At 33.2% G+C, this 24,167-nt stretch overlaps 1 protein-coding gene across 4 annotated transcripts in view; it reads right to left on the bottom strand.

The window, feature by feature from the left end:
• LOC132700301 (nephrin) overlaps nucleotides 1-24,167 on the bottom strand; it is a 539,288-nt gene that overhangs the window by 150,644 nt on the left and 364,477 nt on the right. For 3 of the 4 annotated variants that reach the window (XM_060667511.1, XM_060667492.1, XM_060667502.1), the window contains one exon: nucleotides 21,206-21,338. The exons of the other annotated variant lie outside the window; for it this stretch is intronic. In XM_060667511.1, the coding sequence (XP_060523494.1) occupies nucleotides 21,206-21,338 (133 nt within the window). The remainder of the gene's footprint in view (nucleotides 1-21,205; nucleotides 21,339-24,167) is intronic. 4 annotated transcript variants of the gene reach the window in all.

Below are 24,167 nucleotides of genomic sequence, written 5' to 3' on the forward strand. Positions count from 1 at the left end.
TCAGACTTTAGAGGACGTTGGCACAGACCAAGGAGTTTTATTATCCTTACAGCAGTTTGCACCTACAACTAAAATCTTCAGGTCTTAAACTAGTCAAAACTGACTTTTTGTGGTGATTAAGTTTTGTCCTGCAGTTGTTTTACACAGCAAAATAGAATTTCGTCACTGAGCAGTTAATAATATACCGCGAGGGTAATAATGTATAGATGTATAGAACCTTAAGTTGGCATTACTGTTCAAGATGGCGACCGATTTAACAGCTGTCAAGTGATTTATTCTCAGTTTGGTTTGGCAATTCATCATGAATAGACTCACGCATGAACAACGCTTGCAAATAGTACAATTTTATTTCGAAAATAATGGTTCTGTGCGGAATACGTATCGGGCACTACGTCCATTTTATCGTCGACAAAATCGTCCATCAGAGCAGTTAATTAACCATGGAACGTTTTCGCACCACGTTTACTCTTATTGATAACTCGCATCCCCAGAGACGCCGTACGGTGCGTACAGAAGCAGCTATTGATGCTGTACAGCATAGCACTGAAGAAGACCCGAATGAGTCCATCCGCCATCGAGAACAGGAATTGGATCTGTGTCCATCTACTTTATGGAATATTTTGCTGAAGGATCTTGGTTTACGTGCTTACAAAATCCAACTCGTGCAAGAATTGAATCCAAACGATCATCAAGTAAGGCGTAGATTCGTCGAACGGGCCCAAAACGAGATTGCCGTTGTTCCCGATTTTCATAAGCGAATTTTGTTTAGCGATGCAGCGCACTTCTGGTTGAATGGCTACGTTAATAAACAAAACTGTCGCATTTTGAGCGAAGCTAATCCTCAAGTGTATGCCGAAACACCGTAACATCCAGAAAAACTGACTGTTTGGTGCGCTTTATGGGCTGGTGGAATCATTGGTCCGTACTTCTTCAAAAACGATGATGGCCAGAACGTTACAGTCAATGGTGATCGATATAGAGCTATGATTACTAACTCTTTCATTCCTGAATTGAATAACATAAGATGTGGTTTCAACAAGACGGCGCAACATGTCACACAGCTCGTGCCACAATCGATTTTTTGAAAGACACGTTTGGTGACCGCCTAATTTCACGTTTTGGATCTGTGAATTGGCCTCCAAGATCTTGCGATTTAACACCGCTAGACTACTTTCTGTGGGTCTATGCTGGACGTTGGACCATTTGGAAGACAACATTCACCGTGTTATTGCCGATATACGGCAACAAATGTGGGAAAAAGTCATCGAAAATTGGACGTCCAGATTGGACTGCATCCGCGCCAGCCGTGGTGGTCATATTCCAGAAAGCATATTTAAAATTTAATGCCACAAGATTAACTTTCGGATAAATAAAATTCATGTCAATCGAATACTCCATCGTAGTTTTATTGCAACTTAAAGTTCTATACATCCCTTACTAAACCATTGCCCGTTTCCAAATGTTTAGAATTGAAATCCGGTGTGGTCACTTATTCCGGTAATTAATATTTAGAACCATATTATTAAATGTGTAATAGAACAATCGGTAGGTATATTTCTTCGTACTAACTTAAAAAGTATTTAACAAAGAGATTTGTCTCAGTTTTAAAACAGTTCTCACTATTTTGCTAAAAATAAGATATCAATTATGTAGCCATTTCAGATGCTTGAAAATTATTTCTCCCATTATTTGTTTTTACATTTTTTTTAGAATGGGAGAATCTGTGACTCTAATAGCATACTGCATTCTTTGGATTACTTTTAAAAAGAAGCTACGATAGGTTTAAATATCAAGGCAAATATATGATTCAAGACGATAAAAATTAACATCAGCTCCTATAACGTCGATTTTTCAAAAATACTCTGTAAGTGTCGGATAAATTGCATTCCCAGAGCTGTTTTGTAAATGTCTAGAATGGAGCCAATTCCAAGCCTGAATACGGCAAATGCTAACAAAAGAAAAGCGAGTGAAAGATTTGTCAGAGCATATACGCGCGATACAGAACTGTAATAATTTTTGCTTTTCCGATGGAGAATGCAAAGCATCCTCAATCATTGAAGTGAATTTCGTGTACCGCAAGTCTATTGCATTTAAGAATTCTCAAAACGCTAGCTTCAGATCCATCGAATTTTAAATTTGTTTTAATACAAATTAAAGATTTTTAATAAGGGTTGCAAATTATTCGTTAATGAGGCGGAAACGTTCTACGATACTCTTGTACCGCCTCCCCAACTCTGACATTGCAAAAGCCGTATACAACATGAATATCTGCTATCTTTTTATTTGAAAACAACTCCATCAGATTTAAATAGATTATTTTCCATCAACAATCAACCTTGAACTGAGGTGACTTTTACTTGATGAAAATCCCTTTATCAAAATAAATAAGAACTAAAAGTTCAGATTTTCACGAAATTATATATATTCACATGACAATTGGTTTCGACAACTCCGTGTCTTTATTAAATGTTTTGATATAGACACGGGGTTGTCCAAACAATTGTCATGTGAATATATATAATTTCGTGAAAATCTGAACTCTTAGTTCTTATTTAATTTTTTTAACAATCAACCTTTTTTAAAATGTACAGTTTATAATTTTTATTAGAATAATTAGCTTTACAGTTGGTAGTTTGATTTGTCTTTCGTTAATAAAAGGATTAATAAGAACAATCCAAGTAAAAACAACAATGAACAAAATTTAAGGCTGTCGAATAATTGATATTTAATTTTTATTTATCCAGCAAGACAAACAAATGAAACGCGTCATCAACTTTGAAGGCTATTGTAAAGATTAAAATAAAAGAATAATTTGTAATAAAATTTTCAAAAAAGCATTTTTCTCGAAAACGGTGAGTTCTAGCAATGTGCCACAAGGCTACCTTATATACGTAAAAAACTTTAGAAATTTTATTTAAAAATATTTACGTGTTTCGAAAATTTATAAAAAATCACCGTCACCTCTTCAAATTTAACACCGTGTATGTTAAAAAGTAAGACGTTTTGCGCCCTATTTTGGGTCACAGAATACGTGGCTAAAATATCGATGTCTAATTTCGGGACACCCTGTATATGAGCTCCAAAATCAAAGTTAATTATCAAGAAGATAACCTCAACTGCCTTTTGTGATTTGGTAGGTGAGATGGACATTCTGACGCACATAAATAGGTGGAAAGTAGAGTTAGGCATATTGTTTTGATTTAACCATAAATGGAATTTTATAAAGCAAAGAATGGCTATCAATTAAAAAAGTTGAGTCTGGAAACGCTAATTCGTTAAAAATTGTTCTTTGATCAACACGGGTTAGAGCCAAAAATGCTGTATATGAACAAGAGAGTGAAGCATATGCTAAAAGAAAGTTTAGTTTAGTTTAGTAATAATTAATTTTTAACCCTAGGTGGAGAAATGTTCACAATTATATATGTGTTTATCACGAACCTTCAATAATTCGATTTTCCGTAACGCAGCAGTAAATTATAAATAATTGAATATAAACTACAAAACAAACCCCGTACGATTGCTCTGAAGCCACAAACTAGTTGAACACAAAAACTTGCTTCTGCAGCAACCGCAAACTATATTCCTATTTTATTTGCGTTGGTCTGTTAGCGGTTTAATTCCGGAACATTTAATGGGATCATTAATTGGAATTCTTTATACAAAATTAATTCAATAATTGTGTGAATTTCTATTCAAAGTATTCTTTCAGAGAACTAATTTAAAGACAGTTTTTAAATTAGCAAATCGCAGCTTTCTGATTAACATTTACATTGACCGATTTATTCAGTGCAAATAATGTTTTTGATAAAAGTTAGGTCTTTCTGATTGGTGTTAACCAGTTTTGATATTATATAGATTTGTCAGGTATACCTGACAAATCTATTCGAAATTGGCATCGGCATTGCTTTCGAAGAAAGTTCTTTAAACATAAACAGTGGAAAAGGATATTAGAAATTAGAAAAGAAGATATCTAGACATGAATAAGAGACAAATACCTTATAGATTATAATAACAAGAACTCTGTTAACGTAATTTAATTTCTGAATGAGACATATGCTAAAGGGTAATTCAAGTCATGGCAGATGTTTCTGCAAATATGACACAAAAACAAAAATTTAGATTTATTTATTTTTATTTAACATAGTTCTTAAAATTTAGAAGAAACCTACAACCTATATTCCCATGTAGTTTTTCTTTAGCTTTGATCTTAATTTGCCAAAGCCAGAATCGTTAAAACATTTTTGTTATTTGGCCATTTTACCCAGCAAACTAAATAAAATATATCGCCATAAAATATAAATACCAAATGAGAGGAAGATGGCTGGAGGCTTAAGGATAACCCGGAACCGAAGCGTTGTAAGATTATTTGGGGATTAAACGCGGACTTTATTAATTTAAAATGAGCGAAATGCTTGGGGATTTCATTAAATATCTTGAAGCTCCACGAATCGCCAAAAAAGTAGGTTCAATTTCCGCAGGCAAATTGGGAAGTGATTTGGGCGATAATTATCCTTAAAATGGCGGGTTTCGAAAATCCGCGACGGCTTCCTGAATCGAATTTTCTCTTTTATACATTATTTTATCCTTAAAGTTATGCTAAGTACGCGAGCGCATAATGCGGACTGTACGAATCGATTCAAATTCAATTTGAAATTAAATTATCCCTAATTTTTAGGTTATTTTTCTCACGATCGCTCTTATAAAAAATTGTTCTCCCGTTACTTGTCATTCTGTACCGAAAAGCTAATGGTCTTAGAAAAAGCATAGTATGCAACACATTGACAAACTTCTTCGGACTCTCAAACACAAACGCAATAAAAGATAAGAAAAATAACTATTAGCGGTTTTATTATTTTAAATAAGCAATATTAATTACTATTATACCAATAGTTCAAACTGTCGATCGTTTTATTCAACACGAGGCACTGGAAGTGGTCTCTAAATGAACTCTCTGAGTATCTCGGCATACGTATCAGTACGTAAAATTTTGTTCGTTTTGTTATCATCATTTCTAGAATAATCACAGAAAATTTCACTCTTCAAAAACTTTCTCCGTAGCATTTAATTTTTAATTCTGATGAGCCACATTACATCATATTTAAAAAAAACAAAAACTACGTGCATTCGAAACGTTTTTAACAAGGGAACAATAAATATTTATTTTAGTATTTATGCGTGCGTTATGTCCGTAGCGTTATAACCTATTTTAATAACTGCGTACCATATCTAGTTAGTTCAGTGATTTTTAGGAAGTTTTAATTGGTGCGTTGCCAAATGAGTTTATTGTTTACCGTTTATTTCTTGAAACATCTATCAGAATGCAAATCCATGCAAGAGGTGCGACAGTGTGACTGGATCTGGTTTAGTCTGTGTGAAATGTCGTACAGTGTCGCACAAATCTTGCGTCAAAAAACTGGAACATGTTAGAAATCTCGCTGGTGACAAAATTGACTGTTGCTCCGATATTAAAACAAACGAAAATATCCGTTCAAATACAAACGAGGATAAAGACACCCCTGGTACCTCGGCCGACTTTGGTTAGGTCGATCTGGATCTTGAGATTTCACACTTGAAGAAGCTGCTAAAGCAGAAAGATCTAATTATCCAACATCAGGCAACTACTCAGGATCAGATCGCTCTCCTCAAGCGAAGTGATAGACACACAGTCAAAACATGCCGCCTAAACCTACATTTGCAGAAGCAGCTGGCGTAAACAACAGCCTACCTGCGAACGACAATCAGTCAGTACGGCAGAAAAATAAAAGTCCCGAATTTGTCACCAAAAGCGATGTCGCAATAGCTGTCCATAGCGCTTTAACTGAAACGAAGTGCTCCGATGTTGCCGGACTAGAGCGTAATACTTCAAGGGGAGTGAGTAGAACTACATCGTCTAAAAAAAGACCTCTGGTAGGAAGTCTGAATGATAAGAGCAAATGCAAACTACAGGCTGCCGAGAAGCCTACCTCACTCCAATAGTTAACAACGTTCGTGTGAACAAAGTAAATTCAAAATATTCGGAATATTATGCATCTTTCAAGGTGATTGTGTCTGATTATGACGCCGCAAAAATTTTGAATCTGGCCGTCCGGGATCCTAATTAATCGTTTTTTCTCCCGTCCCACGGGGATACACCCCAACAAGTAGCTGGGACTCTTCCGTGTGGTCGTGAGGCCCTGCGAATATTTGTCCAGCACGTGCAGGGCCGGCGAGGCAAGATCGATATGTTGTCTTTCTTTCTTATGGATAATCACATCGATGTGGTATGTATGTCTGAGCATCATGTAAATAGTGAAGACGTTCTAAAAAGTGTAAATCTTGAAAATTTCATCCTGCAGAGTTACTACCGTAGGAAAAGCACCACGAAAGGTGGAGGTGCAATATATGTAAAAAATAATATTAAGTGCGAAGCATTAGATCTTGATAAATATTATTTACGTTTTCTGTTAAACGGTGGTATCTACCGTTTTACACTTTATAATTTATGTATATTTTGTCATATTGCTTCCACGCAAGGAATTTTTCTATTTTTCTATCTTAAGACTGTTTATACGATTTATTTATCCACAACCACAAGTTGTCAGCGTAAATCTTTCTTTTTTCTTTTGTACTACTGACGCGCCATTTGTTGTAAAGACTTTTTATGCAAAATATGGCTAAGTAAATCAATCTATCTATCTATCTATCTGTCTATCTATCTTATATTGACATTTTTCAAATCCTCAAATGTAATCAATACGTTTCAAAAAATTGGTTGCGAGTAGACCAGACTGGTTAGAAAAATAACATAGAATTTAGAATTTTGCCACAACGCTGGATGAAGTAATGGAAACCTTTATTTATTTTATTTCTTTGGGGTAAATTGTTCCTCGAATAAACGCAACGTTGTAAGACGTATTATTAATGAATCCCCAAATTGAACCACTTTGACGGAGATAAAATTGTGGGTGTGGTTTTATTGTAAAGCCATTTCGACAGAATTCCTAATTGTTAAGCTGCTGAAATATAAAACAATGCCTACTTTATCAGAATAAAGTTTTTTCGCCTTTGCATTCTAATGATGGAATTTTATGGGTATTAGTTAGATATTTAAATATGGTTTGGATAAACCCATGTTTCTTATTTTTAACTCAGCCCTAGCAACAAGCACCTTTCCAGATGTCTGGATAATCTGCAATGTCCGTTTGCATTCCATTACAATTCATTGTACTCGGACAAATCTGACAACGTTGCGTTCGGCAAAATATTCCTAAGATCGATTCTAATCCTAAAACTAATTTTTGGTACTTCAGAATTTTCAGTACGACACACAATGGTGGGTCTTAATTTGTGTTCATATTTATTTTACGGTTAGGCCGATCAGTGTTTAAATTTACGATACCGATAGTCCTCTCAAACACAAAAAGGTTATATTTTTAACCAACGCGAATAGTTACTAACCCAGTTCGGGAACCATTCTAGAGATTAGACTTATATTTGTGATCTAAAGACCGAAACAGTAAACCACAGATTCCGTCCTGCTTCCATTACGAAGGGACGCTATATAATCTACCTCGGCGGCGATATCTATCATGTTGTTTGGTGTCTATTTATTTAGGGACATGAATAATGCATGCAGTCCCGTTCATTGTCTCGGCAAAAGCTCCGCCACCGCTGCCAAGAGCACTGGAAATAATATGTTACATCTTGGACATACTAATCCAACGAGAGGTTGGTCTGTTTGGGTTTTGCCCTTCAAAATACGAACCCTCTTCCTTTTGTCCAATTTGGTTGATTTATGTTTGTCTCAATTAAACTTGGAGTGTAACGCAAACAGTCGAATATTTTGCGGAATCCTCGAAGATTGCTTTTTATTGGGAGAATTGTACATGGTGCAATTTTCATCGGTATCGGTGGCAAATGATCTGATAAGCACAGGAAGTTACAGAAAAATCCGATTTATTTTCTATAAGTTTTAATTAAACTACAAATTGTTGGTAACTATGGACTGTTCATAGATATTAACATACAAAGCAACAAGATTATTACCTAGAGTTTCGGAATTTAAATTCAGGTAAAATTGTGGTCCGTAATAGAAAATAATTTTATACCTACCTGTGTTTAATATTCTTTGGTTTTGTATACTACTTAGTTTATTAGTAATCATTCTTATTTCCTGTGTAATACAGCGTGTGTTGAATCGTGTGCGAATTATGCAAAACCTGTACGAGTTTAGTGTATCTTAGGAGATGCTCCCGCCCAAATGTAGAGAACACTATTCTATTGAGACTAAGGAAGTTATAAACAATGTTTATTTGACTCTCATTGAACGTAGTGCCAGCAAGCAATCATCTTTAAAAGAAACGGCCACATTGACAAAAATTCCAACATGAACTGTAAGAAAAATTGTGAATAATCCCATTTCAGCGAGGAAAAAAAGAAGAGATGCTGACATTTCCTCGAATGTAGATTAAAGTGATCAAGATATAATACGGCGTAAAATTTACCAGTTATACGAACAACAAAGCGTGTCTACATTAGATATCTTAATTAGGAGGCTTGAAAAAGATGAAACCGGTATTAAATGTGGCCGAACTACCTTATGGAAATGTATTCAACACATGGATTTTAGATTTTAAAAAAATTACAAAAGGCAAGTTTTAATGGAATCTTTTAGAATTCCGAAATGGCGACTGGAATATCTAGAAAAAAATTGGATTTACAGAGAACAACAAAAGCCAATTATTTACTTGGATGAAACCTGGTTCGACACTTATGATACCCCGGAAAAGGGTTGGGTTGACTCAACTGAAAAGTGTAAAACAAACGCGCCATCAAAAAGAGGTAAAAGAATAACTATTTTGCATGCTGGCTCTAAAGATGGTGGGATTCCAAATGGAGTTTCTCTGTCTGCAAAAAATATTAACGACTCTTCTCTGGATTACCATGAAGACACCACCGCTGATTTATTTGAAAATTGGTTTAAAAACAAACTAGTTCCAAACATTCCTCCTAATAGAGTAATTGTAATGGACAATGCAAGTTATCACAGTAGATAGTTGACTAAAACCCCTTCCTCATGTGACACAAAAGTAACAATCCAAAACGACATGTACAATAACGACATTTATTTTCACGAAGATTATACCAAAAAGCAATTAATTAACAAAGCTTGAACCTACAAAAGGAATACGTCTGTGATAATTATGCAAAAAAATCTAGGGCATACAGTTTTAAGGCTTCCACTTTACCACTGTATATTTAATCCCATTGAACATGTTTGACACCAACTGTAATCTGCCAATCGTCGAAAAAATGTTTTTCACCGTGTTAACTCCAATGTCCTCAAACTTATAGAAACCGAAGTTTTTAACAACCATCGACAAAGTTGGGAAATTCTGTTAAACATATAGAAAAAGCAGAACAATCGTATATCCATATTGCAAATAATATACAACAAATAATAATTAGAACAAGCGATGATAGCGATTGTGATTCTGGTATATTATGTGAATAATTTTAAGTAATTTAAGTAGGTAATAAAAATAATTTGTAATTTTATTTTAGATTTAAACATAAATACATACATAAATATATAAATATTGTTTAGTATATTTCCTAACAAAACCCCAAATAATTAAATTTTATAATATATATATATATATATATATATATATATATATATATATATATATATATATATATATAAATATTTCATTCTTACAGCTTGCTCGGGTCTTTCCTTAATTCATATCAGTTAGTCACTTTCTTATATCTATGAACAGACTTTACCTAAGTAGATTTAGATATAAATAACTACTGGGCAATAGAATTTTCTGCTAGATATTTTTAAACTGGATTAACTAATTACTATTAATTGTATTAATGTATGCGATTAATAATGCATATTTTGTAAATTGGCACCTCTATTGGTCGAAAAAGTAGCTACATCGGTTCATAATATTCGAAATAAAAAATTGGAATGATCATCTTGCCAAAAAGGAATGTATAATTTCTGTCAAAGGGGATGCTTTATCTCTTCTATAGTTTTCTAATTACTACTAAAAACGTCAGTATTTAATTAATTGCCTTAGTTAGTCTTTAACAATATTGATGACTGACTAAACCTAATATTTTATACAAAAAAAGTGATAACACTTAACGATATTTGAAAACAGATGAGGATATCACAACGTACAAAAATAATAATATAAACTAAGATAAACAAAGAATTTTTATTTCAGTATCAACCTGTGGAGTGGACATTCTTACCAAAATTCAACTTCCTTTGGGTTTTAATTTTGTTATTCATATCCTAGGACTTTTGTTTCACTATCAAATGAAGTGAAAAAAAATCATACCTTTGCATTTCTTTTTTTTCATAAAATATTTGTTTCTTGCCATTATGTCAGAAAACGCCATCTGGTAGCGTCGTACTCGATAGCAATCATTTTGTAGCATGTTTGGTAGCCTACGAAAAGCTCTTTATTAAAATCCAGTTTTAAATATTTATTTCCGGAAATGATAAAGCACCCCTCACTAAACCCAGCTTTAGAACAGTTTCCACTTAGGTATCAGTAATAAAAGAAAATTTTGCAGAAAACGGGTTTTTGAAATTTAAGATGGCAATTACGCTTACTCGCAAAAGCTGTACTTGATCAAAAAAGTCGTGCAGTCCTAAACAGAGACTCAGTTATGGACATCATGAAGCACTTCGATGGTAAAAATAGTATTGCTCAAAAAGATAGAGTTTGTTCAAGTTTTAATATACAGATATCTTAAAATTTTGCAATATTTGAACAACTTGGGGAACTCGAGGAAATGTTAACAGTTATAGTTAATAGTTTTGAAGGCATTGTGCGGAAGAGTTCAGCCATTCTACGCTGGGAACACAGTTTTGATAAAGCTCACAGTGAGTTTAAAAAATAATGTATTTGTGGGGAATTTCTAGAAACGCAATTTAATGATTTTTATAATTAGAGGGCCCTGTAGGTTTAGGTAGATTTAGATAAGAAAAACGAGCAGGAAAAAAACGAGAAAGGAAAAGAATGGAAGCAAATGATAGAACGAAAGACGCTAGACAATAACTTGTCTCATAATATAAATAATTGTCCTTGGAACATACACATATCTTTACTTGAATTCCGTGGAGCTTTCTGCACAATGCTAGATTTGACAATACTTTTTATAAAACTTTTGGATTCCTCCTGCGTCGGTCTTTGTTGAGCGGAACTAGCTAACATTTTGTCAATCATCCTGTTGGCTTCTTTAGAGCTGGATGATTGATGGATGATTGGTGAAACGTTAGCTAGTTCGACTCAAGAAAATCCCGACGCAGGAAGAATCCAGAAGTTTTATAAAAAGTATTACAGTAGCCTGTGGAAGTTTCTTTGAGAAAAAAAAGATTGGACAATGTTATCCAAGTCGCATTTTGAATAATTTAATGCATTACATAAAAAATATCCTTATAAATACCAACATTAGGGAGTGACAACTTATAATTATAATATTATTTGATATTATACACTTTTTTTATGTTTTTTATGAAGAGACAAAGGCGGAATCCTGTAATAAAAACAACTACATCTATAGTCGAGATAACAGAGTTGTTTAATCAAATCGCGGTGTGGAGAAATATATACAAAACATCCTTGGATGTGCGAAGCCTTGGATGAAACGAGCATAGAGAATCGGACAATGTTTACCCACACTTACTGAATGCAGGTGCAATCTGAATTGGTCTAAATATTCATGGATAATAACAATGACCTAGATTAATTCTATAGAAGAGCGGCCCTACAATCTCTCTTAAGCTTAAGTTCCTCAAACAGATTTCCCCGAAGGAAAATTGTATAGAAGCGAGTTGTACCCATTTCGGTTCAACTAATTCTTTTGTATTTTGCGAAACAAGAGAAAACAAATAGATTATTAGTTTAACGGATTTGCGGCACTTAACTCAGTAAATAAAAAATAGTAAAACATCACCTTGCATTCTTTTCTTTCAAGCGATGTTATCAAAATACCAAAACCGTGATTTAATTAAAAAACATAAAAAAAAGAAAAAAAATTAAAGTAATTTGGATTTACTTATACTTTGTATATGCATATTTCTATTTTCATGGATATGAACATTTGTTACTTTGGATAGAAGAGGCCGTATATTAAGACATTTTTGAATTATTCCAATCTACATATATTTCATATGTAACATTCTATACATCAGTCTTACCGTTTCTCATGCATTTTGAGTTTTATGGGTGCGTCACACTGCATCCACCAAATAACGAGAGTTTCGGAATATTTTTCCTGAGAGGGCTAATATCTAACATTAAAAAGTTATAAAAATTTACGCAAAATCTATGTACAATACGGCAAAATACTAGACAAAAATATATTATTATTATTTGGTTACAAACAAAAATTACGTTTCCAAAAGAATACATTTCTTAATGTGGAAATCATTACAACGATTAATAAAGAGCGCACACATTTAGAAGAGAACTAACCTAAATATATAAAATATATGTTGATTAATATCTGTATAAAATGAAATGAAGTTAACGGCCACTCAATTTGCCAAAAACTGTTTTTTAATTTCTACCATACTACCATAGAATAAAGCAGTGGTCTGTTCATAGATATAAGAAAGAGACCAATAGCTTTTGAATGGTATTTTCCAAGGGCGGTCATTAACATACGCAATAAGATTATTACCTAAAGTTTCGGAATTTAAATTCAGGTAAAATTGTGGTCCGTAATAAAAAATATTTTTATACCTACCTGTGTTTAATATTCTTTGGTTTGGTATATTGCTTAGTTTAAGTTTATTAGTAATCATTATTTCGTGTGTAATACAGCGTGTGTTGAATCGTGTGCGAATTAGGCAAAATACGTGCGAGTCTAGTGTATCTCAGGAGATGCTCCCGTCCAAATGTAGAAAACACTATTCCATTGAGCCTAAGGAAGTTATAATAAACAATGTTTATTTGACTCTCATTGAACGTGATGCCAGCAAGCAAGCACGTTCAAGGCCACATTGACGAAAATTCCAACATCAACTGTATGGAAAATTGTGATTAATCCCATTTCAGCGAGGAAAAAAGAAGCGATGCTGACATTTTCTCGATTGTAGATGAAGGTGATCAAGTTATAATACGGCGTAAAATTTACCAGTTATACGAGGAACAAAGCGAGCCTACATTAAGTATTAGGAGGCTTGAAAAAGATGAAACCGGTGTTAAATGTGGCAGAACTACCTTATGGAAGTGTATTCAACACATGGGTTTTAGATTTAAAAAAATTGACAGAAGGCAAGTTTTAATGGAATCTTTTAGAATTCGGAAATGGCGACTGGAATATCTAGAAAAAAATAGGATTTACCACTCAGTGTATATTTAATCCCATTGAACATGTTTGGCACCAACTGAAATCTGCTATTCGTCGTAACAACGTTTTTAATTTTAAGTAATTTAAGTAGGTAATAAAAATAATTTGTAATTTTATTTTAGATTTAAACATAAATACATACATAAATAAATAAATATTGTTTAGTATCTTTCCTAACGAAACCCCAAATAATTAAATTCTAAGCAAAGTACGAATCTGTTCGGTCATATTTCATTCTTACAGCTTGCCCGGGTCTTTCCTTAATTCGTATCAGTTAGTCTCTTTCTTATATCTATGAACAGACTTTAACAGTATTGTAATAAATATAATTGATTGAAATCTTATTATTAAAGAAGAATACTGTAAATGAGGATTATTATTTATGGTTTTACGCCCTTATTAATAAGGTCACTGTATTGCCGCTTTCGTGACCCAAGACTAGTTTTTTGTGAAACGGAAGGTGCCACAAACAGATATGTGTTTTTAGACACGGGGTAATTATCAAAGTTATGTAGTTTGAGACACCGTTTGTAGTTGGCCAATTGAAATGGCGGGGGATACCCATTTCTTGATTGTAATGTTGTTTCCACAGCCTATTAAAAAAAACATTAATATTAAAGGAATATCTTTTTCCATAGCTCGCGAGATACGTTATAGAAACATTCAAAATTCGTTTAGAAAAAATGGAATGATCTTAGATCTCTGGAGGCTATGCTAACTTTTCCAGTTTCTCAGGTGATTTTTTTTATATCTAGTACCCAGAAAATTCCATCATTAGAATGCAGAGGCAAACAAAATATTCTGATAAAATAGACATTCTTTTAAGTTATGTTGTGAAAAATGCAGCATTGATATGTGCATCTCTTTTTTGACAGCTATCTACTACGATTTTAATTTAAAGAAACGAGTAAAATTTAGGAATATATGTCTTCTGTTTTCTCATATCAATTTGGTTTTATATTTCAGCAGCTCTAAAATTAGGAATTATTTCGAATTGCATTTGCTTTACAATAAAACCACACCCACAATTTTATCTCTGTCAAAGGTTTGAGGATTCATTAATAATACATCTTGCGTTCATTCGAGAAACAATTTGCGCGAAAGAAATAAAATAAATAAAGGTTTCTATTACTTCTTCGAGCTTAGTGGCAAAATTCTAAATTGCATCTTATTTTTCTAACCAGTCTGGTCTACTCGCAACAAATTTTTCATTCTGTCGCGGTCTTTTCATACACGCTGAGGATTTAAAAATGTTATATAGCTTCGTATATAAAGAGAACAGTGCCGCGAAGATGGGCTTATTGCGAGCTTACTGTCAGAGATTACATCTAATATATGAGGTGAACGTCAAAATTTCTACGCTATTTGAGCAGATTTAGTTTCTACCGCATAAAAATTTTATTCGACAAAACTCCGGAATTATAAATGGCGGCTTTAGCTCGACGAAGAAAACTTCAGGGCCTCTAATTTCAACAATAAAAATATAAAGCTCAAAAAAAAGATCCCCAAATCTTAAATTATTCGAATTTCGAAGGTTAAAAAGTCAAGTACGGAGAGCTTGGACTGAGGAACATACACGAATGTAAAGCCACTGACTTTTCGAAGGGTATTCTGATATGCATTTGTGTACTAGCCAAGTGAGTCTGCATTAGTGTATGTTCTTCAGTGCAAGCTCGTGCAAACACTTTATCCTCCACTTACGTACGGACAAGGTCAATAAACCAGGAACTACCAGGGGCAGCTTTAACTCATGATTGCATTCCTTCTGTTGCTATTGTACTATCTTTAAAGTTCTTTTTCCTTTATTGTATACCCTGGATTTCAAGTTCAATGGTGTAGTTGACTTCTAGCCAGTGACTCTGAATTTATCCAAGCTCGCCATTGGCATGTTACGTATCGCTGATGAAGTTCAGTGAACCAAAATATTTTATGTCCGTTTAACAAACAGCCATAAGCAGTACATTACATCAGTTTCCGAAGTAATTTTTACAAATTATGTTAGTAGACCGACCTCGAAAAATACTTTAAGTGAGTTGAGAAGTTGCTGCCATTTTGGAGAGTTACTAACGGCTATTGAGTTTTCTAGTTACTGAATTATAAACTGACCAAAACTAACAGTTATTGAGATTCTCCGTTTCTCAGTTGATTACGTAATAACTGCGTCATAACGCAAGCGTTGTCGATAATGGGTTGGAAATCTGGCGAATAATATTCCTTTCGCCTTTGTTGAAGCGGAAGGACCTGAGAAATACAAAATTTTCTTTTAATACAGCGATTGTCGTCTTTTTTATTTTATCGTGAGCTGACTACCCATTTTCTTCAACCAATTTAAAATGTAACGTGAATAGAGAAAATATTATTAGAGCGCAGTATTCTGGAACTAGTGGGTCAGAATTAAATTATATAGTGTGACACAAAAATTATGTCCCTCCTTATGGCTGCAATGTGGAAAAGTTCTATTTGTTATTTTTCCACAATCAGCAAAATTGTATTTGTATTTGTTGTAATTGTCTTCTTTTTTTAACTTTATTACAATATTATTTATATTAGCAAATTATTGTTAAATTGTAAAACACAATAGAGATTATAATTCCACAAAAATTAATATTAATTTTGTTGTACCAACTTAAACACAATGTGCGCCAGATTTACTTTTCTATACAGGGATCTCTCCTATACCTACATCAAATGGAGAAAGAATTTATCTCACTTCGTAAAATTAGGTCTTAATTATTTTATAAGTAGCCCATGATTTATTTAACATAAACATTAACAAATAACACATAAGACAGAAAAAACCGTATGAACGCAATGAACATCGCGACAGAAACAATTTACAAGTAGTGTTATGTGAAATTAAATTTTGTTAGAAACTGGTTATTAACTCTCAGATCTGCAAAATGACATAAATTTGCATCAAGAATTTTTGACAATTAATGAATTAATGAAATAAATATTTTGTTAAACTACTCGCTTTAGAAGTTCCTGGTCTGAATGTTGTTGCTCAATTAATAAAGGTAAGTTAAATTACCAATGATACCACACCAAATGTTAATTCATCATCTATAGACATCTCATTTATAGAAACCTTAAAACAAAATGTCTTGATGCAAATTTCCGTCATTTTTCAAATCTGAAAACTAATAACCAGTCTAACCAAAACTAATAACCAGTCATTAACATTACACTATTTTTTCAGTTTGTATTGAACTCGTAGTTTGTTCAAGTTTTAATCGAATTAACGACGACCTTTGTGACTTTCCGACTTTCTGACATACACACTAAGCAATTTGCTCCAAATATCTGACTTGTTCTTTACGTTCATGTTCTATATTTTTTGGTGTTATATTAATGTTGATGTTAAGTAAATCATTGCCTAATTATAAAATAATTTAATCCTTACTTTACGAAGTGTGATAAAATCTTTTTTCTACTCCCGTCTGTAAAATACCTACTTGCACACCCATCTACCGTGTGGGAAGCGTCACTTTACCGCGTCAGTTTCGTTTCCCACGAATGCGAGCCACTTCGGATATTTCCGGGATTTTACCACACGGGTTTGGGAGCAATCGGATGTTTTCGGAGATATTTACCACGCTTTGAATTTTGACTGAAGGTCGTAAAAAAAGTATAGTATGCAACACGTCCGGTAAACTTTTTTTTGAGTCACTCGTGTTTTAAATATTCCCTCCGCTCGTGTCAAATAAACTCGTGAGTCAAATGCCGTTTACCGCACTTGTTGCATTATATACCATTTTGAAATTGTGCAAAAATCGAATATGGAGGTCGTAAGAAAAATTTTAAGGCGAGTTGCGAGATAAAAAAAAGACAAGTGAGGCATGTCATACACGCTATCTTACAAGTGTCTGAATAATGTCATATTTTCACAGGTGTGAATTTTACCGCTTTGGATTTACTGAAGCCGGTTATCAAATGCACTAAATTTTCTCTAATACTCTTCCCATTTAATTTCTGCTATAGGTATAATAGGAGCGAAGATCCCTGTATAGAGAAGCGAATCTGGGACACTGTATTTCCATAACTCTTAAGACGCGTTTTCAAAATTTGCAAAAAAATACAGGGTGCTTCATAAGAATTTTAATTGCTTATCAATACTCTCAAAAAGGTTGCGTACTATTACATAAGTTAAGTTTTTACAAATGCCAATTTTACAGTTGCCAATTTGCTTTGTTTGTTTTCCAAAAGCTCTATCCCCAAAAATGAAGGAACACAATTTGTTATCTCTTCAAATAAGATGTACTCCCATAACAAAAGATCTTATTTGGACCAACCTGTACACCATTGGACAGTGTTTGAATATTGGTCGATTTTGATAATAATTTTTATGTTGTGCGGAAGCTACACACGTACTAAACCCTAGCATAATTACTGACATTTTATTTCAAGCATTGTAGGCACAGGAAATGAAAATTGACCTTATCGAACAGCACTCCAGTCTAATATTGAATAAACACGATCTGTGTTTGGATACGAGCATCATTTTTTAGCCATCTATTTTCTTTCATGTCGATTTTCAAACCTTAGTGAATATATTTCATACCCCCCGGGCAAATAAATTCACACGGATTTTCAACAATGTAATTTATTTCTCATAACTTTTTTTTCGTGTAATAAAAAGAAGAAAGTGAACGGACGTGCAATTTAAAAGATAAACTTTTCCGTAGTAGCTGAAACTTTTTCCGATTTTTCTCATCGCTTCCAGTAAAATATCTGCTGAAAGTTCGGTTGTTAGATGCATATTTATCTCTGACGCAAATAAAGTTTGCGGACTTTTATTAAGCATTCTGCATAAATGCTCTGATAGGATGGCAAAATACATTTTTGTAAAATGTGTCGATATGCTGATTTAATTATACCATGTCCTAACGAATTCGGGACAGTCACGGTTAAAGTGAGCGGTAAAATTAGAACAAAGCTGTCAATTTTAAAGCTTCTTATGATTTTTTTTTCCAGCCGTTAGTTTTGGGAACACGAGAATATTAAAAATTATCTTTCATATTTTTTGTTTCTAAGTGCATCCTAAAAATGCCTTTAGTTACATGAGGTTTACTTAATAAGCTTTTTCTCAAGATGATCCTTAGATTTACGCTTTTAATCAGTTCCGTTCTCATGCATTAGAATATTATAAATATATGTCAAAGTCAACATATGAACGAAATGTATCTGTTAGCGAAATAAAATTGTAGTCTAAAAACAAATTTTAAAACTCTCTAGCATTTTTTATAGTGATATAACATAACATCGTAAGTAAAATCTAATTACACCATTGGTGCGCAGGAAAAAATAATAAAACTAAACCTTCATTAACCACAGTGCCGAGCTACTTCGAACATTTCCGTTAGTGCCAAATCACACGTGTGAGTAAAGGGACATTTATGAAACTGCACAACAATTTTAGAAATGAGTTTGGGCAAGTGTTTGCACTATAGTTTTGGTTAGTTTGGTTATTTAGAGTGTGCTGTCATCACCTGAAGGATCATGCAACTTTTCACAACTTTGTTTTTCGGAAGACAAAGAGGTGCCAAATAAAAGTAAAAAAAAATGTATTATCATAGTTCATAGTTGAAAGTCACAATCACCGAGATCCTGGTGCCTGTGACCATTAGCAAAAACAAATAAACCTATATTATTGTATTTCATCATTTCACATGATGTCAAGAATCAGGGTTTTGTTTCGAAATGAAAATGCAACGGTCAATACGGGTTAATCACGTAGGAAATATAAACATCGGAGAAAAATATTTGTGTTGCGTTCCCATGGGTAGTGTTTAATTCAGAAAAGATGGAAATTTTGAACGGAAACGGCCGACAAGTACGTGAGTTGGGGTTTGCGCAAGTGAGGTTTTCAAAAATTTGCATTTATATTAAATAGATGCTGAACGCAAGTCGCTTGTATATTTTTTAGCAATATTGCAGTAATTTTTACTTCGCTTACGTGAAAACAACTCTCAGGAAGATTACGGACGTTACAAATTACATACGTGATTTTCTTAACACCGGATTGTGGAAAATAAATGCAGACAGTTGCTTTCGTAACTAAAAATATTTGCAAGTGGAGGATTAAGCTCGACTAACCAGCGAGACGAACTAAATAATCTGTGTGCGTGTTGACAAGTGAACAGCAGAAAAATGTAGAATAGTATTATCAAAGTTCACAGAATACTACCGTGTATCTGAGACCTAATGGAACGTTGTACGTTTTGGGAAAGCGAAACGTAGCAACTTGCTGAAAATTTGACAACGTAGGTTTTTGACTCTCTTCTAATCGATATAATATATTTTCAGTTTCACAGAGTTATTGACATTGATAAGATATTGTTAACTTTTTCTCCCTTGTGTCACCTTCTGATAATAATTAATAATTAATAATCATTGTTAATAATTATTAATATAATTATTAATAATTATTAATTATTTTCTTTTTTTTTTTGCTTAAACAGGTGCCAACTTAAATTTTTATTGCTGGGTTAGTTGAATATTTTAAAAACTGAAATTTAGAGTGCATACTAATGTCCTCTAGAGTAATAACTTCTTCGGTATGCAGTTTACAAAATCAAGATTTTTACGTTTACTGTGAAATATTCTCAAAGGAAATTAAAATCCCTTTCAATTCATATATCATGTTCCTTAGCTGAATGTTCTGATACGAAGTCACATCAGTTTGATAATCATTATGGCACTGACAAACAAATGTATTATTATTGATATTTAGAAGGTCAAGAAGAAAGAAGTGAAATGAAATAAATATTCAAATGACACTTTGAAAAACTTTGTATTATCCTGAGTTAGTATCCAGGAATCTGAGAAAGTTCTTAAGAATAGAAATTTAGTTTTGTAGCAATTTTTGCGATTTAATCCGTTCTCTCGCCATGAATAATAAGAAATTTAAATAATAAAACATTTGTTTCCCAATGAAACGGCAATTGTCAATTTCTCATAAGTTCATGGTTACCTTCCATGTACACATATCAGAATATTACGATTGTGTTAACATTGACTCTGAGAATATCCGATAATAAGATATTCCCTTAAAAGAAACTAATCTTTTGCCAATTTCATATAAGACGGAAAACCATGAATTTGTAAACACTTTGTACAGCTAGCTAGCGCCAAGGACACCGATAAATTTCACAGAAATTCGAACTCTTGTATATAATGATATGAATTAATTGTAAGTAAGTAAGTTATTTTATAAGTATTAAGCAAGGTGTATGTGAAAATTGGTAATCTATTTGGTGTCAAGCCAAATTTAAACAGGCATAGCCATAAAAAGATACGAAAACCAACCAAATAAATTTCAAAGTACTAAAACACAGCATGGTACATCATCAGATATTAAGATTCATAATTCTCTTAGCTCATACTCGATATATTGATGACATGCTTTGGAAAAATTAATTTATATTTCAACGAAGCGAAGCCCAAACTATAAGGATTGAAAATTATTTCAACTCTAAATAGTGTCAATTATCTTTTAATAAATCTTCGTGAGATTTTATCTAGGCAACCGTTGCTTAATTTATACTATGCGAAGGTGGAGTCCCGCTTACGTTATGGGATCAATTTGTAGGGAGCATCTGTAAATGCCGATAAAGTATTTTTGGCTGAAAAACGTATATTAGGAAGTATTGCGCATATTTTCAAGTTTACATCTTGTAGGGGTTTATTTTCCCAGTACAAAATTCTCACACTGGCGATTCTATTGATTTTTGGAATGTCATTGTTTGTCTCTAGCAATTTATAGAATTTTAAGTTAGCAATAAACTAACCAAAACTACTAAACAGTGTTCTTATTTAAAAATTTAATAATTTAAACATATACCTGTATATTGGCACATGCTCTTCTTTATACCACACCACCAGAACCACTGTATCATTTGGCTGCGCTGATGACAGATCGCATGGAAGCAAAGCTGTTCCACCCTCGATAGCTTGGGTGTGTAATACAGCGGCACCTGCAACAACAAAAAGGATTAAATGAATAACAGCATTGTGAACATCAAAAGTCCAATAGCAATTGTATAAAAATTTAGAGGAAGATTAGTTTATGCAAGTAATACAATAGCGTCTCCTTTTACCGATAACGCGTTACATTTTCATAAAAGAAAGAAATGTTAAGGCTTGTTCTAGCTTTACTGAATAATCTAATTATTGTTCTCAAATACTAACCTGAATGCAATTAATTTACTACACTTTTCTTCATGTTTTTATTCCGAACGGTATTGTCAATCCGTAAAGTTATACATGCCAACAAAAAGGACAAACGAAAAATCCTTTTTCATCTCCTTTTCTCGACATCGATACCAATTGTCAGTTTTCTTTACAGTCACGTCAAAGACCAAAAGAGCAAATAACATTATCCCGAAAGTAATGATATCCTTCTTTCTTTCGTTTCCTTTTCGAAAACCACAACAGACAGAATATCAATACAAAAGACAAGTCAAAGCTGGTCGTTTTAATTAATACAGACCGAAAATAAACACAAAACACGTAACATGCAAATAAACAAACTAAGAAAATGGTTTTCTACTGCTGATCTGACTAAAATTTGTTTATTTGAAAGAGGTTCACTTTATTTTTATTATTTATTGGTACAAAAATATGATATTTTCACTACGATACATCTGTAGACCGGATTGGCATGGTCCGGGTATATAGTTCGCCCAAAAATAGAGATTCCACTATTATTATTATTCCATGCAGTGAAAAATCCATTCTTACTTCAAAATGTTTATTGTAAATATAAATGACGGAGTAAATTTAGCCATGTTAGAGTATTAATAAAAAAAAAGGAAATTCTACATTAAAAATAATCACTATCGACAATGTTATACACATTTTTTCCAACTAGAGGCAGATATTTTTTCTACTTCAATTCTAATTAATTCTATTGCCACAGAACTAAATATTGGCGAGGTGTTGTTTCTGAAACTGGGTTTGAGTTCTATATATCAGTATATTTAGTCGATGATGAATTCGGAATTTTTTTACGCGGAAAGTTGTTTTAAAATATTCAGGTCCTCGTTTATTAAACCAGAAGCATTTTCGTAATCAGAGTGATTAAAGTGAAAATAAATCTGGGTATCATCGGCATAGGCCTGGACTTTACAGTGCCGCATGGCCCTCAAAATATCCAGCTGTGTAAATAATAAAAAACAGAAGCCCGAGGATAGAGCCCTGCGGAACACATGGGAAAATCTGAACTCGCTCTGAAACCGCGCCGTTACACACAATTTTGTGAAATCTGTTAGAAAAGTAGGACGTTACCAGATCAATCGACTGTTGTAAAAGTCCATAATATTCAAGTTGTGCTAATAGAAGTGCATGATTAACAGTATCATGAGGTATGAGTGCAGTATGCATTCTATTATCAATAGCGGGAATTATATCGTCTGTTAAACCAACCAAAGCAACCGAAGTACTGAAATCTTGCCTAATCCCACATTGACACTTGGGTATGATATTGTTAAAGGTGCACTAGTTAAATAGCTGTTTGTATAAAACTTTTTCAAAAATTTTAGAGAGAACCGGTAAAATGTTGATAATTCTAAGATCATTAAAATTTGTTGGATTTTTTGTCTTAGGTAAGAGCTTTCTTATGGAAGTTTTCCATTGATCTGGAAAAGAATTTAACTCCATACAGCAGTTAATTATGTGCGTGACATATTTATCGATAAAAGGTGTGCAATGTTTTAACATTTTAATATTTCTATTATCCTCGCCTGCGGCATCAGTGCGTATGTCTTGAATTATTTTGTGAATATCCGATATTTCTGCCATATGAAAAGAAAATCGAGCATTATCATTCAAATACCTAACTATTATTTTTATAAAAATGAACTTTGCTATCACAGTCAGAGACACTTTGTAGAATGTTGCCGAAATATGCCCTAATTTGATTTGGATTTGCCAAGTTAATTAGAATATCAGTCTTTAAATAATCCCGCTTCTCCCTTCGTACCACAAACACAGTGAAATTTCTTAAACGTTTATAGTTCTCCCATTGGGCAAACGAGTTCTTTTAAAATCCTGCAAAGCGCAGTTTCTCTGTTTCATATAAAGCTTAACATTGGGTGTAAGCCAAAGGGCTCGAGGTTTAGTTACTCTGTCATTTGTTTGCTTGTTAAAAACTACATAATACAATATCTACAACATTCAATTCATTATGTCATTATGGAAATCAATATAAGCTTTCCAATGTGTTTTAAATATATGAGATAAACCTATCTTATGGGCAAATTCAACTTGAAATCGAGTTACTGTTTTAGGAAGATTTACAAAAAGCACACTAGCATGAATTGATATGACAGTTTAATCAAAGGAAATTTCCCTACTCCTAAAATACAACAGTCCGCAGGGCACAGTGCTTGTCGGCTGACATCTTAAATACGGCCCTGGTTTGTGGTACACGTGCTGAAAAGAGTGGTCAATTCTGCTTTATAACAGGCGAGACTTAAACTCATTCCGAAGTCAAAACCATAAAAGGTTGTAAAAACGGTATATTGTTGTAGATTTAGGCTAGATTAGACTAAATGTATGGGGAACTATGATACAAAAATAATCAGAAAACGATGGATTATCTGAATACTCATAACCTGCAATGGAACTCAAGTATTTATGGCACAATTTATAGAACGGAAGTGTCATATATTTTTATACCAATTAGAATATGATGGAGTTAATTTTAGGGAACATTTAGCTTGTGTTCACAAATTCTTTGTCACGTCTAAATTGCCTAAATTTAATATCGGTAAATTAAATTTCAGACAAGAAACCGTCAAATA

The sequence above is a fragment of the Cylas formicarius genome, unplaced genomic scaffold (genome assembly GCF_029955315.1).
Source record: "Cylas formicarius isolate icCylForm1 unplaced genomic scaffold, icCylForm1.1 PGA_scaffold_10__41_contigs__length_53128322, whole genome shotgun sequence".
NCBI lineage: Eukaryota > Metazoa > Arthropoda > Insecta > Coleoptera > Brentidae > Cylas > Cylas formicarius.